This window comes from Macaca thibetana, chromosome 14 (assembly GCF_024542745.1).
Source record: "Macaca thibetana thibetana isolate TM-01 chromosome 14, ASM2454274v1, whole genome shotgun sequence".
In the NCBI taxonomy this organism is placed as follows: Eukaryota; Metazoa; Chordata; class Mammalia; order Primates; family Cercopithecidae; genus Macaca; species Macaca thibetana.
This window is the reverse complement of record NC_065591.1, coordinates 66524575-66540491: the sequence shown is the minus strand read 5'-3', so window position 1 is coordinate 66540491 and position 15917 is coordinate 66524575. Positions and strand designations below refer to the sequence as shown.

The window sequence follows — 15917 nt, the reverse complement described above, 5'->3', positions numbered from 1 at the left end:
CTGAGCCATATATTCCTGCAACTTTTCCAGACTTGCTGGAGCCTGATTTCAAATATTGCTTTCACTTGATAGGGGAGTTCTGTTGCATGTTCAGTTCATGATGAGTGGCTCAGGTTGCATGATCACACAGTATCCTGTGGTCAGGTATTTGGCCTCTACCAACATGTACTAGTAAGCAAGAAGTTGTTTTTCAAAAACAAAATAGTTATCTGCAGAATAGGGCATAACTTTGCTCAAAAATGGATCTGCTATGGGTACCTAGAAAAGGCTGTATTCGTAGAATGATGATGTACTTTATCATCCAAACCAGGACATATATGAGAGTGAAAAGGGACAGTATTAATAATTATTTGGAGATAACAGGTGAAAACTCAGGCTGTCATTGAAATCCAGGATGTATGGTACCGTATCTGTACAGCACACCTATTTGCCATAGTCCTTTAGAAGCCATTTGGACCTGCTGAGTCATATGCCCAATGGAAGAGCAACTTGCATTACAGTTGGGAACTATTGTAGAACCTTGCCTTGCTCTGGGCCTCACTCAAAACTAGCAGCCTTGTGGGATACTTAGTAAATGAGTTAGAACAGCACAAATGTTTTATATGTCACTTCTAAAATCTAAAAAGGGGATGGGCACGGTGGCTCACGCCTGTAATCCCAGCACTTTGGGAAGCCAAGGCAGGTGGATCACTTGAGGTCAGGAGTTTGAGACCAGCTTGGCCAATGTGGCAAAACCCCGTGTCTACTAAAAATACGAAAATTAGTCAGATGTCGTGGCGGGTGCCTGTAATCCCAGCTACTCGGGAGACTGAAGCAGGAGAATTGCTTGAACCTGGGAGGCAGTGGTTGCAGTGAACCAAGATCACACCACTGCACTCCAACACTGGGTGGCAGAGTGAGACTCCATCTCAAAAAATAAATAAATAAATAAATAAAATAAATAAATATAAAATCCAAAAAGGCCAATGAAACTTTGTGATTTTTTTCTTACAAGTAGTGTCAGATAAATAAGAAGCAAGGTATAGGATTATGTCTTTCACATTAGAAATATATCACAACATGCTTCAGATACCTGGACAACAACAAAAAATTAATCCATATCATAGCACTCTGAATTTTGATGGGGGAGGGGGCTTACCTCCATCCTGTAACACAAAGGTATCTTACTAACGCATCTAGGGTGTTTGCAACTTTTCCTGCTTGCCAGGTCCAATCAGCATGATATTCTGTAGGATATCAAAATAACCAAGAAGATCCCAGAGTTGATATAGCCCCAAGAGAAAAGGACAGAGGTGTACTGTTGTCCCTGTCAGGTGAAAGCAGACTGCTTCTGGTAGTTTTTGTTAATTGATAAAGAGAAAGAAATATCTGACAGGTCCCTAGCTGTATCCACAGTGCCAGGGGCTGGGTTGATTTGTTCCAGTAAAAAGATTCCACATCTGGAATAGCAGCTGAAAGTTGGAGTCACCTCTTGATTAAGCTTACAGTAATCTACAATCATTCTTCAAAACCTGTTTTCTGTACAAGCTAAATAAACAAAGGATATCTTCTTCACAAGTTAAATAAACAAGAGATATTAAACAGAGATGTCATAGGAATCACTATCCTTCCATCTTTTTGGTCTTTAGTGATGGCAGTAATCTCTGCAATTACCTCAGGGATTCAGTATTGTTTTTGGTTTACTATTGGGAAGAAAGTTTCCTGGGGTTTCAGTTGGACACTTCCTACTATAATGGACTATACTTTGTTGCTCAGTAAGTAAATGTGGGTGTTCTGCCAGTTGTTTAGTATGTCTGTTTCAGTTACACATTCAGGAACCGAGGAGAAACCACAAGGTAGATTTATGACTCCACTGGTCCGTTGTGAAACAGACTTTGGCTAAATTTTCATTCTTCCATCTGACCTTTATGATCCCCCATTTTTGAGTGAGGCATGGTCTACCATGCCTTTCATATCCACAGATATTAGCACCAATTTGCAGACACTGTCTAGTAATCCTTACAAGGCTGAATTTAGCACTGTTCAGTAGAACTGACTACAATGTTGGAAATGTTCTGTATCTGTGTTGTTCATAGTTTAGCTACTAGGCATATTGAGCTCTTGAGCACTTGAAATGTAGCTAGTGTGATATAGGAACTGAATGTTCAATTTTATTTGAGCTTAATTAGTTTTAAGTTAAATATAAATAGGAACTGAATGAGAGGCCATGGCTCTTTCTTTGGACAACTCAAATCACGTTTTTCCTACCAGATCAAGGGTTTTCTGGTGATCTACATCACTAATAATTTCAAATCATCTCATTTCAATTATAAACATTGAAATTATTTGAAGCTAGTCTTCAGTCTCTGCAAGGTCCATACTATTTCTAGTATATATATCCTTCGAGGGTTTGGTTTTCTAATGACCTAACTTAGAGCATGAGCAGTCAGGCTTCCATTCTGTGGCATGCCTTGGATTCCAGTTTTCGGCCGCTGGCCCACTATGGTTGTCAGAATCTCTGCTCAACTTCTCAGCCTCTCAGCCACTTCTGGAGTCAGCAGACAGTCCTAGGGGAAAAGTATTGCATGAACCCCTTTGGATTTCCTTCTTTTTTCAAATCTTAGCACCATAATTCTTCACAGCTTGTTAGTTCCCAGGTACCTTAAGGCAGATTGTTTTTAAACGTATATTTTGTCTGGGTTTTCTAGTTTTTTACTCAGGAAAGAGTTGGTCCCACATTATTTAGTTTGCAACACTATAAACCTTTCTATTTATTTTGGTACCTAGGGTCACTCAGTATGGAAGAAGCTTAAGCTAAATTCCTGACTGGGTGTTTTCTAAACCACTCTGATGATACAGATTTGGGCTATAGTTTTACAAGAGGACCAGTCTGCCCTTCCCCTTCTCCTTCTCTGTTCACTCCAAGACAGTTTTCTCCTGGCTATGGGATAAGGAGAATGGGTTTAGTTTTGGTTAATTTCACCCTGAGGGTGTATCCCTTTAGGATCCCAAATTCATTTAAGGGTCTCTGATTAAACTCCCCACCTTCAGGGTGCCCGGGCTTTGATTCTCTAGCCCCATGATACTGTCAAACCATCGTTCAGTTTCAACAGGATAAGTAAATGCCCTCAAGGCTTCAGTGGCTTCCTATGTTAAGTTTCTCCCTCTGGGTTTTTAGATTTGGCATACTGCTTCCTTACTCTCTTCACATCTCTTAAACATATTAAAATGATGGATCCACCACCACAGGGAATGGCGGTGTGTGCCTGTAGTTGCCAGCTACTTGAGAGACCAAGGTGGGAAGATTGTTTTAGGCCAGGAGTTCAAGTCCAGCCTAGGCAACATAGCAAGACCCCATCTCTACAAAAGAAAATAAATAAAATGATGGATCTTTTTTCTTTTTATATTTTATTCATCATTCTAGTTGTTTTCAGTGGAAAGCCTAGTTACATAAAATAAGGTAAGTCTCCCCCACCCTGCACTTCCATGTTCTTATATATGAGGGGGAGAATAAATGTATTCCTACCTGCACCAGAGTAGTGATTGAAATCAGCACGCTTTGGGGCCGGGTGCGGTGGCTCACACTTGTAATCCCAGCACTTTGGGAGGCCGAGGTGGGTGGATCACGAGGTCAGGAGATCGAGACCATCCTGGCTAACATGGTGAAACTCCGTCTCTACTAAAAACACAAAAAATTAGCCGGGCGTGGTGGCACGTGCCTGTAGTCTCGGCTACTCAGGAGGCTGAGGCAGGAGAATGGTGTGAACCCGGGAGGCGGAGCTTGCAGTGAGCCAAGATCGCGCCACTGCACTCCAGCCTGGGGACAGAGCGAGACTCCGTCTCAAAAAAAAAAAAAAAAAAAAAAGAAATCAGCGCACTTTGAAAGCTGTGGGTTGGCCAGGCATGGTCACTCACACTTGTAATCCCAGCACTTTGGGAAGCTGAGGCAGGAGGATTGCTTGAGCCCAGGAGTTCGAGGCCATCCTGGGCAACGTAATGAGACCTTGTCTCTACAAAAATAAAAATAAAGCTGTGGGGCTCCAGACAAATACCATTGTCATTATTTTCATCCCACTCATCTATCTAGATTCAGTATGCTCTGTGGGTTCCTTTTCTGCCAGCCTCTTAAACTTTGGTGCTCCCCAGTCATCCACCCTCAACCTACTATTTTTCTTAATCTTTATACTCTTTATTGGTGGCCTCCTCTCCTCGCAAGTCTTCTCAACTATAAGCCTGTTTAGCCTACTTATCAAACTCCTCACACACATCCCCATGCCAAAAAGCCCTCCTCACTCTCTATTCCTTTCTTTCCTTTCCTGGCCTCATTGACTGGCACTTCTTCCCATCTACTATGTAGTTGTCCAGGCTAGAAACCTGAGCATTAGCCCCATTTCAGCCTCCCTCATTCCACACATTCATTCAATCACCAGGTGCTGTGAATTGTACTTTCTAAATTCTTCTCAAACCTGCTCATTCCTGTTATCCTCCTGTTTGGTCCCAGTCTGCAGTTTCTTGCCTCCCAACCCATCCTCCTTTCTGTCAGCCAGAGTGATCTTTCTGAAATGCACATGTGATTCTATCACTGCCCTGCTTAAAGTCCTTTAGCAGGTTCCCACTGTCCTAAAGATAAACTCCATTAACATCGCTCAAGGCTTTTTATGGCCTGACTCTGTCTGCTTCTCTATCCTCCTTTCTCTTCACTTTTTCAATTCATCATATACCTCATCTATTCTGAACTATTTGTGTCTCCATCTCTTGCTATTTTCTTTGTCTGGATGAGTTAGGGGAATCATATTTGACCCATTCTATCTTTAGACTATTACTTGTTTTGAGCTGAAATCTGCTACTTTGGCTCTTTCATTAGGCCTACTCCCTTTCTGCTTCAGACCATACAAGTTGGTGTTCTCAGGCACCACCAGCACAGAGCAGAGGATGAATTGTTACCTCCTTTCTTTTAGTCACTGTATTCCAAATAGCGCCACCTAAAAGAGCACTAGCTTTTTAGTAGCCACATCATAATCCTCTTTTACACATAATCTGTTTTTAAATCATGTCTCCCTTATTCTGTGTGTTTGCACAGTTGATGTTCTATATCTTAACACAGAAGCTGATCTGACATTTGTCCTAATGTAAGTGCTTGCTAAGTTTCATCTTATTTGTTGCAGCCCTTGGTTCAGTCTTTTGAGCAATATTTTTAGCCTGATCCAAAGTCTTATAGTGTAAAGTAAAATAAATCCCCTTTTACCATATAGATAGAGGATCTAGGCCCAGAGATGCTCAACACCAGCCAGAAGTCACACAGCAAGCAAAGCAGCAGCAGCACCCGAGCCAGAGCTCAGGGATCCTGGCCCCACTTCCCATGCATCTTCTAATATGGTACACAAATTCCCATTGCTCAATCCAGCCACTGCACATACCCTTAGCTTCTGAAAAACCTTCATTAAATCTCTCAGATTTTAAGTAGTATTAATTCTGTTTGGCAAGAGAACTGATAATAAAAATAGCACCACTCTGAACAGCTGGAAACCCTGGCTTCTCCACTACGGACAGACTTTGCCACTTCAAAGAGCTTTTCTTCCAAAACTGCAACAGGAGGGGCTCGGTGGGAAAGCCTGCTGCTTTCCTCTGAAGGTAGGCATCTGTCTTCTCACCCATCTGATGGCTGCCCCTCTATTTTAAGATGTCTATTTTAGACACAAAAAATGAAACTTTCCCATGCTATAATTAGGGTGGAACTTTAAAAAGCAAAGTAGTGTAACTTGTCACAAGAGACAAGACAGAGCCAACTTCTGCATTATGGAGCTTAAGAGGAATTTTTTAAAGGCTTATTTCTTAGCTGTTTCATATTTCACTGGAGTAAAATAAAGATTGGCCAATCAATTATAAATCAACAGAGGTGCTGTGCACTGTTCTGTAATAGCTCTCAGAGATTAAAAATTCAGTGTATGAAAGTTGGTCTTTCCAGAAAGAGGAAAGGGCACATCCGTGACCTTGAAATATTATGAACTATAAAGGCTTCCTGCCTTCTCTGTTAAGTGTCTCTGGTCTTTGGACTTCAAGCCTGTTCCCCACACTGTTGCCAGGTCTCTTTCTGAAAGTTTATCTGACCTGTCCCTTTTTCCAGTCAGAACTGTCATAATCTATAGAAGTCTGTCAGTGTTAGGATACGGAAAAAAAGTCAGGGGGGAATTGATTGTAAGAACATTGGGGAATCTCACAGCCGTGCTTTAGGGTCATACTGAATGTAGGCCCTGAGGACTGTGGAGCAGCCTGGAAGTTCTGTCTCTCAGCTTTCACATCTCCTCTTCTCCGTGACTTGCCACATTTTTCTTTACAGGTGGGCTGCCTGTGTCTTTCTAGACGCTATGATGGGAAACATGGCTGCCTATAGCTTCTAATACTGTTACAGATCCAGCCACAAAGAGATTATTATTATTTTTTATTTTTTTTTTTTTTTGAGACGGAGTCTCGCTCTGTCACCCAGGCTGGAGTGCAGTGGCCGGATCTCAACTCACTGCAAGCTCCGCCTCCCGGGTTTGCGCCATTCTCCTGCCTCAGCCTCCCGAGTAGCTGGGACTACAGGCGCCCGCCACCTCGCCCAGCTAGTTTTTTTGTATTTTTTTTTTTTTTTAGTAGAGACGGGGTTTCACCGGGTTAGCCAGGATGGTCTCGATCTCCTGACCTCGTGATCCGCCCGTCTCGGCCTCCCGAAGTGCTGGGATTACAGGCGTGAGCCACCGTGCCCGACCAGAGATGATTTTTTTTCCCTGTTCTCTTTCTTTCACATTGGTTAAGAGCATGACAACTCACTTGCCATTCCTCATGGTTTTGCTTTAACATTGCTTTTCCTGAATAGGTGCCTTCCCCACATACTTCTTTTATAGTGTTTGTCTCACTGCAGGCTGTGTGTCCACCTACTCCACAGACTGTAAGCACCTAGAGGGGAGACATGTGTTCTTTTATTTGTATTCTTAGTACCTGGCCACATAAATATATGTTAAAGACATTCATGAGTGTGAATGAATGAATTAATTAGTAATACATTCATTTAGAATATACCCTTTCTAAATTCACCTGTGAAATATCCCAGACTTCAGGTATACATTACTGTCCTAGCTTTTGAACTCACTGCCAACCTTCGTTAAGCTCTCTCTAGCTCAGACATCAGCTCCGCCTTCCACTTCCCCATCCTTTAATCCACATGGGGCTGGTAGGTGTGAATGTGAGAGGTGTGATTGGCAGTGGAAAGGGCATGGGATTTGGAGTCAGGCAGACCCAGGTTCTAGTTTGAGTTGTCCCACTTTCTAGCTATGAGACCAGGCAAGTTGCTCTGAGCTTCATTTTCTTAATCTGTAAAGGAGGTATATAATACCTATCCTTGGATAACACATACAAAACACATCACACAATGCCAGAAATGCAGTAGGTGCTAAAGAAATGTTTGTTTCCCTTCCTCTAGTTGTGTGTGTGTGTTTGTGGCTTATATATGTGTATACTGTATGCATTTGTGCCTATGTGTACTATTTTGGTGTATTGGTGGCATACAGTATGGAGGGAAGAATGAAAATGTTATTTGCATCATCTGCCTGTGTGGAAGAGAGTTACCTAGGTCTCATCTACCTGGAGGATACAAATGAGGTCACATTAATGGCAGTACTTAAAATGCCACCACTTCCTGCCCACCCCTGTAATTCAGGGCATCACCCCCCTAAATCTCACTCTTAGGTATTTCTGGGAATCTTCAGAGAGTTTGAGTTTAAGAAGAAACTTCTCCAGTCCTTATTTGTGTGTTCATTTTATGAAGCCACTTGAGAAGAGAACCTCACTGCAGCCAGGGATGGTGCCCTCAATCCACCCTACTTTACCCTACTAGTTGGCAAAGCTATGGTCTATAACAAGGGCATTGTCTCCTGGTGCTCCCATAGTTACCAGTCTACTAGGTGACACAGCATAACAAGGAGTCTTCCTGAGTCAAAATTGTGCAGTGATCTCCAGCAGAATGCTCCCTCCAGCTTGGTCATACCTCTTTCACTCTGGCATTTTCAATAAGCACTACCTATACAATCCCCCACCCTGCCCTAACCTGGTCTCAATGATGTATGTAACCTTTCTCCATACAGAAGACGATATGGTATGTATAATAGTGTTTGGGAAAGGAGAAGGTGGGGAAGGAATTATACTTTCTGTGCATCCCTGTGGGGACCTCTTTTGGGCACTAGAACAGTTCCTAAGCTGGTTAGGCCTCCTAATTGATTCCCTGTCCTCCATGGCTTCCTGGGAATGGTGGAGTTTGTCCCTCGACCTTGCTCATTACCCAAGATCTTTGAACTCACAGGGAGTCATCTGTAACATCGCTGACAAGCAAGAGGTACATCTTGAGGTTCCCAGCGCTGGAGACACTGATGCTGGATGACAACAGACTCTCCAACCCCAGTTGCTTTGCCAGCCTGGCTGGGCTCAGGAGGTAAAGCCATAAGCCTTTCTCTGCTTGGGCTCCTCTAATCCCCAGGCTTGCTCACACTCAGTGCTGTTCTAGAAGCCAAAAGGCTTGGGCTTAAACCCTAGCTCCACAATTTATCTCTACTCTGTGGCCATGGGTAAGTCATTTCTCCCCTCTGAGCTTTGGCTCCTCCATAAAAATGGCCATCAGTGAGGACATTTCTGATCACATGACTGAATTAGAAGCAGCAAAGAGAAAGGAAAACAGGAGGAGATTTTACCCAGGATAGGATCCAGACCCTGACAGTAGAGACAGGAAAATTTTTTAAAATAATGAGAATAAGAAAGACAAATTTAATTCCTGAGTTCTAACTGAAGTAAATAAAATAGTGGCATTTACATTGTTAAGCTTTACTTCCCTGGAAAATTTACTTTGGATTCAACTACCATTTACTGAATACTAATTTGTGCCAGGCCATTTACATATTGCCTCATTTAATCTTCACAAGAGCCCTGAAAGGTATCCCCATTTTAGAGACAGGGATATTGAATCCCAGAGACAGTAAGTCACTGGCTCAACGCCACACAAGGGGAATAAGTATCTGAGCCTGATTCCATGTTTTTGCCCTAAAGTGGCTTGGTAAACAATCCTGAGGTATCATTATTGCTATGATTCTATATTCACTTTCCTTAATTGAAGACTGAAGAAGTTAAGCCTGGATGAAAACAGGATTATCCGGATCCCATACCTACAGCAAGTTCAGCTCTCTGACGAGTCAGTGGACTGGAATGGAGGCGGGGGAAGTCCCCAGAAAGAGCCCCAATTCATGCTGCAGTCCAAGCCAAGGATGCTTGAGGACTCAGATGAGCAACTGGATTATACTGTACTGCCCATGAAAAAGGATGTTGACCGGACAGGTGAGTGACACCCCTTGTTCCAGAAATTCTAGCCTCATGGTGGAAATACACTTCTGAGAGTTTATTCTGAAAGTCTCACTTGGTCACGATGAATATCACGAATTGAATTTGCGGATTCTTTGTCAAGGATTTTTGCATCTATGTTTGGGAGATGTGTTGGTGTACTGATTTCTTTTGTTACAGTATTCTTGTTAGGATTTATAATCAAGGTTATGCTTGCCTGATAAAATGTGTTTGGAAGTGTTCATTTTTTTCCATTTCCTAGGAAAGTTTATATACTATTATTATTTTCTCCTTAAAGTTTGGAAGAATTCACCATGAGACCACCTGAGCCTGGAGTTTTCTTTGTAGAATGAGGTTGAAATTATGCAACTTTAGAAGGTTGGAAGAGGTGCTCCTGACACCTGAAATTTAGACCTCTGGGTAAGAGGTGCTGCTTGGCTCTTGGTGTCTCTGAGCTGTGATGGGCTTTGTGTAGCTGAGAAAAGGATACTGGCCAGCTGGTGCTGGTACCTATGGAGGAGTCACAGTGAAGCAAGTTTATAAAAGTTGGAAAAACTGCAAACTAGATTCAGCTACTGCTGAGGAAAGACTTGCTAGACTACAGCAAAAACAAAACAAACCAAAAATCACATTATTCCAGTGGCATTCACAGGAGTCACAAGCAGTCAGGAAACCCATGGGAAGCAGATAGGAAGAGATAAGCCCCTTTTTCCTCTTCCAGCTTTGCAGTCTCCCTTTAGCACCACCCATATTGTCAGAGTCTAACAGGAAACCAGTGGTCAAAGCAGAAATATGGTTTTGAGAGCCTCAGCTCCAGCATTCCAAAGCAGAATAAAGAAAGATGAATTTCCAAGTTAAAAATATTAATAACTGGCCAGGCACAGTGGCAGTTATTTTGGGAGGCCAAGGCTGGAGAATTGTTTTGAGGCCAGGAGTTTGAGGCTGCAGTGAGCTATGATCATGCCACTGCCCTCTGGCCTTGATGACAGAGCAACACCCTATCTCTTTAAAAAATTAAAAATTAGCTGGGTGTGATGGCATGTGCCTGTAGTCCTAGCTACTGGGGGCTGAGACAGGAGGATCCCTTGAGGCTGCAGTGAGCTATGATCACGCCACTGCTCTCTGACCTGGATGACAGAGCGAGACCCTATCTCTATAAAAAATTTAAAAATTAGCTGGGTGTGATGGCATGTGCCTGTAGTCCTAGCTACTGGGGGCTGAGGCAGGAGGATCCCTTGAGCCTGCAGTGAGCTATGATCACACCACTGCTCTCCAGCCTGGGCAGCAGAGTGAGAGACCCTGTCTCTAAAAATAATAATAATAACAACTTAATAAAAGGCACAATTATGTTATTCAGATTCTCCCTAAAATAATTTTCTGTCTACTTAGTTTGTTAACTTTGGAAATGGGTGTATTAAAGTCTATCCCCACTATTGTAGATTTGTCAGTATCTCCTTGCATTTCTGGCATTTTTTTTTTACTATGAAGTTGGTTTGGTTCTCTGTTATTAGGTTTATGACTTTTATCTTGGTAGATTATGTATTTTAATCATTGTAAAATATCCCAGGTAGATAAATAATTTTGGTTTTGACTTGGGCCTCTGTTTTGTTTGATATATTTATTTTAGGATATCTTAAAAACAGTATAGTACTGCATATTTTTCCTAATATGAGTCTTAATGAGTCTTTTTTCATAGAAGAATTTAACTCACACGGTGATTATTGATATATTTCACCTTATTTCTACTATTAGTGTGTTTTCTATTTACCTATGCCTTTTCTTCTTGTGAGCACTAAGTTTTCTTTCAATTCCAATCTTTTCACTAATCATTTAAAGAAAGAAATCTCATGTCTAGATCTCTAATGGTTACCTTAAAACTTTTTTTTTTTTTTCTGTTTAGAGACAGGGTTTTACCCTATCACCCCAGGCTGAAGTGCAGTGACACGACCGTGCTCAAACTGTTGTTGAACTCTGGGGCTCAAGTGATCCTCCTGCCTCAGCCTCCCAAGTAGCTGGGACCACTGCACCTGGCTATTAACCTAAAACTTTTAATTCACATTTTAAAACTCACTTTTGTCTATCAACACCTATAATCAACCAAATACATGTCTTCTTTTTTAATAAGAAAATGTTAATATGCGTGTATCTATAAAGCCACCCTACTCCCATCACTTCCCATAATGTAATAAACTCTAACAATAATTCAGATTGGTTTTAATTTTTAAAATTATGTATCAATGATTCTTTAGACTGAAAGATTGAACCTTATTCTTGGGTTTTTTATCATGTGTACATATGTATAACTTAGGAGCAGAGACTTCTGTTTACAATACAACTCAGGTCCTAATACAGTATAATTTTTAATCTCTTCAAAGCTCTTCTTGCCCTCTTATTTGTTTTCTTTCATCCTTAATTCCTATTCCCATTTCCTATTTTCATATAAATATCTACTCTTATCTTGGATATATTTTCCTGGATATATGTATTTATCTTTGTAAAATATATTTAAGAGTTTTCCTTCTTGCTGTTTTTTTTTTTTTTTTTTTGAGCTGGAGTCTCGCTCTGTTGCCCAGGCTGGAGTGCAGCGGCGATCTCCACTCACTGCAAGCTCTGCCTCCAGGGTTTACGCCATTCTCCTGCCTCAGCTTCCTGAGTAGCTGGGACTACAGGCGCCTGCCACCACGCCCGGCTAATTTTTTGTATTTTCAGTAGAGACGGGGTTTCACTGTGTTAGCCAGGATGGTCCCGATCTCCTGACCTCATGATCTGCCCGCCTCAGCCTCCCAAAGTGTTGGGATTACAGGCGTGAGCCACCGCGCCCGGCCTAGTTATTGACTTTTAACTAATGCTTAGTATTCTACAGTATATGCTCTAAACACATTTCACACATCTCTTCCATTACTGATGAACACTTAGGTTGCTTATAACTCTCTTACTACAAATAGTGGTACAATGAACAACCTTATGAACATCTTTTGCATATACCACTGTGCCAGGGTTTTCCTGAAATATTTACCCAGAAGTGGAATTGATGGATGACAGAGCATATATATATGTAGTTTTAAAAATTACCACCTGATTGTTCTTCAAAATAGTTGCTTCAGTGTACCCTCACACAAGTAGTACATAAGGGTTCTTGTCTTCCTATGTCCTTATCAATATTTGGTATTATCTTACTTTATAATTTTTCTAAATTTCATTATGCTGGTAGGTGTAAAGTGATATATTTAAAAACTTTTTAGTTTATAATTTTTGTGGGTACATAGTAGGTGTATATATCTATGGAGCACATGAGATATTTTGGTACAGGCATATAATAAACTCTTTTAGGTATTTTTAAATGTATAGTTAAAGTATTACTGACTATAGCCCCCCTTTTGTGCTACCAAATACTAGGTCTTATTCATTCTTTCTATTTTTTTTTTGTATCAATTAGCCGTCCCCACCTCTCCCCCAGACCCCCACTATCCTTCCTAGCCTCTGGTAACCATCTTTCTACTCTCTGTGTCCATGAGTCCAATTGTTTTGATTTTCAGATCCCACAAATAAGTAAGAATATGCAATTTTTGTCCTTCTGTGCCTGGCTTATTTCACTTAACCTAAGGGCCTCCAGTTCCATCCGTGTTCTTGCAAATGATAGAATCTCGTTCTTTTTAATGGCTGAATAGTACTCCATTGTATATATGTACCATATTTTCTTTATCCATTCATCTGTTGATGGATATGTAGGTTGTTTCCAAATCTTGGCTATTGTGAACACTGCTGCAACAAACATAAGAGTGCAGATATCTCTCTGATACACCGATTTTCTTTCTTTTGGGTATATACTCAGCACTGGGATTGCTGGATCATATGGTAGCTCTAGTTTTAGTTTTTTGAGGAACCTCCAAACTGTTCTTCATAATGGTTGTGCTGATTTACATTCCCAGCAACAGTGTACGAGGGTTCCCTTTTCTCCACATCCTCACCAGCTTTTGTTATTGCCTGACTTTTAGATAACAGCCGTTTTAACTAGGATAAGATGATATCTCATTGTAGTTTTGATTTGCATTTCTCTGATGGTCAGTGTTGTTAAGTACCTTTTGATATGCCTGTTTTCTATTTGAATGACTTCTTTTGAAAAATGTTTATTCAGATCTTTTGCCCATTTTTTAGTCAGATTATTAGATTTTTCCCTGTGGAGATGTTTGAACTCCTTATGTATTCTGATTATTAATCCCTTGTCAGATGGGTAGTTTGCAAATGTTTTCTGTCATTCTGTGGGTTGTCTCTTTGTTGATTGTTTCCTTTGTTGTACAGAAGCTTTTTAACTTGATGTGATCCCATTTGTCTATTTTTGCTTTGGTTGCCTGTGCTTGTGGGATATTACTACTCAAGAAAATTTTGCCCAGACCAGTGTCCTGGAAAGTTTCCTCAATGTTTTCTTGTAGGTGTTTCACAGTTTGAGGTCTTATATTTAATTCAAATAAAAGGCAAGAGATGGAGTCAAGTTTAATTCTTCTGCATATGGATATCTTGTTATCCTAGAACCATTTATTGAAGAGACTGTCTTTTTCCCAGTGTATGTTCTTGGCATCTTTGTCGAAAATGGGTTAACTGTAGGTGTGTGGGTTTATTTCTAGGTTCTCTATTCTGTTCCATTGGTCTATGCGTCCATTTTTATGCCAGTAGCATAATATTTTGGTTGCTATAGCTTTCTAGTTTAATTTGAAGTCAGGTAATGTGATTCCTCTAGTTTTGTTCTTTTTGCTCAGGATACATTTGGCTATTCTGGGTCTTTTGTGGTTCCATATAAATTTTAAGATAGTTTTTTTCTATTTCTGTGAAGAATGTGTCATTGGTATTTTGATAGGGATTGTATTGAATCTTTAGAATACTTTCAGTACTATGGACATTTTAACAATATTGATTCCTCCAATCCATGAACATGGAATATCTTTCAATTTTTAAGTGCCTCTTCAATTTCTTTCATTGGTGTTTTATAGTTTTTATTGTAGAGATCTTTTACTTCTTTTGGTTAGTTCCGAGGTATTTACTTTTATTGGTGGCTGTTGTAAATGGGATTCCTTTTTTATTTCTTTTTCAGATTGTTCACTGTTGGCATATAGAAATGCTACCAATTTTGTATGTTGACTTCAGGTCCTGAAACTTTACTGAATTTGCTTATCAGTTCTAATCATTTTTTGGTAGAGTCTTTAGGTTTTTCCAATATAAGATCATATCATCTGCAAACAAGGATAATTCAACTTCCTCCCTTCCAGTTTGGATCCCCTTTATTTCCTTCTCTTGTTTGATTGGTCTAGCTAAGACTTCCAGTAATCAGTTGAATAATGGTAGTAAAAGTTGTCATGTTCCAGATATAAGAGGAAAGGCTTTCAGTTTTTCCCCATTTAGTACGATACTAACTATGTGTCTGTCATATATAGCTTTTAATATGTTCAGGTGTGGTTCTTCTACACCTAGTTTTTTGAGGGTTTTTATTATGAAGGGATGTTGAATTATATCAAATGCTTTTTCAGCATCAATTGAAATAATCATATGGTTTTAGTCTTTCATTCTGTTAATGTGATGTATCACATTGATTTGTGTGTGTTGAAACATGCTTGCATCCCTGGGATAAATCCCACTTGGCCATAATGAATGATTTTTTTTTTTTTCTTGAGATGGAGTTTCACTCTTGTTGCAATGACACGATCTTGGCTCACTGCAACCTCCACCTCCCGGGTTCAAGTGATTCTCCTGCCTCAGCCTCCTGAGTAGCTGGGATTACAGGCATGTGCCACCATGCCCGGCTAATTTTGTATTTTTAGTAGACACGGATTTTCTCCATGTTGATCAGGCTGGTCTCGAACTCCCAACCTCAGGTGATCTGCCCACCTTGGCCTCCCTGAGTGCTGGGATTACAGGCACGAGTCACTGTGCCTGGCCGATGAATGATCTTCTTAATGTACTGTTGAATTTGTTTTGCTAGTATTTTGTTGAGGATTTTTGCATCAATATTCATCAGATATATTGGCCTGTATTATTATTATTATTATATTTATTTATTTATTTATTTTATTGATTTTTTTGAGACGGAGTTTCGCTTTTGTTGCCCAGGCTGGAGTGCAGTGGCGCTTTCTTGGCTCACTGCAACCTCTGCCTCCTGGGTTCAAGAGATTCTTCTGCCTCAGCCTGCTGAGTATCTGGGATTACAGGTGCCTGCCACCATGCCTGGTTAATTTTTTGTATTTTTAGTAGAGATGAGGTTTCACCATGGTGGCCAGGCTGGTCAGTATTTTTTTTTTTTAATGTGTCTTTCTCTGGTTTTGGTATCAGGGTAATGCTGGCCTCATAGAATGAGTTTGGAAGTATTCCCTCCTCCTTTATCTTTCCGAACAGTTTGAATAGGATTGGTATTAGTTGTTTAAATGTTTGGTAGAATTCAGCAGTGAAGCCATGATGTCTCAGGCTTTTCTTTACTGGGAGACTTTTTATTATGGCTTCAATCACATTACTTTTTATTGGTCTGTTTAGGTTTTGAATTTCCTCATGACTCAATCTTGGCAGGTTGTATGTGTCTAGAATTTATCCATTTA

The 15917-nt window shown here is 40.6% G+C and overlaps 2 protein-coding genes across 5 annotated transcripts in view; one reads left to right on the top strand and one right to left on the bottom strand.

Annotated features, from left to right (window-relative positions):
* The window catches only part of RPS3 (ribosomal protein S3), a 735956-nt gene that overhangs the window by 503788 nt on the left and 216251 nt on the right, over positions 1-15917 (bottom strand). The gene's annotated exons all lie outside the window — the stretch shown is intronic.
* XRRA1 (X-ray radiation resistance associated 1) overlaps positions 1-15917 on the top strand; it is a 110101-nt gene that overhangs the window by 36966 nt on the left and 57218 nt on the right. For all 3 annotated transcript variants that reach the window (XM_050756128.1, XM_050756127.1, XM_050756126.1), the window contains exons 9-10: positions 8315-8443; positions 9119-9336. In XM_050756128.1, the coding sequence (XP_050612085.1) occupies positions 8315-8443; positions 9119-9336 (347 nt within the window). The remainder of the gene's footprint in view (positions 1-8314; positions 8444-9118; positions 9337-15917) is intronic.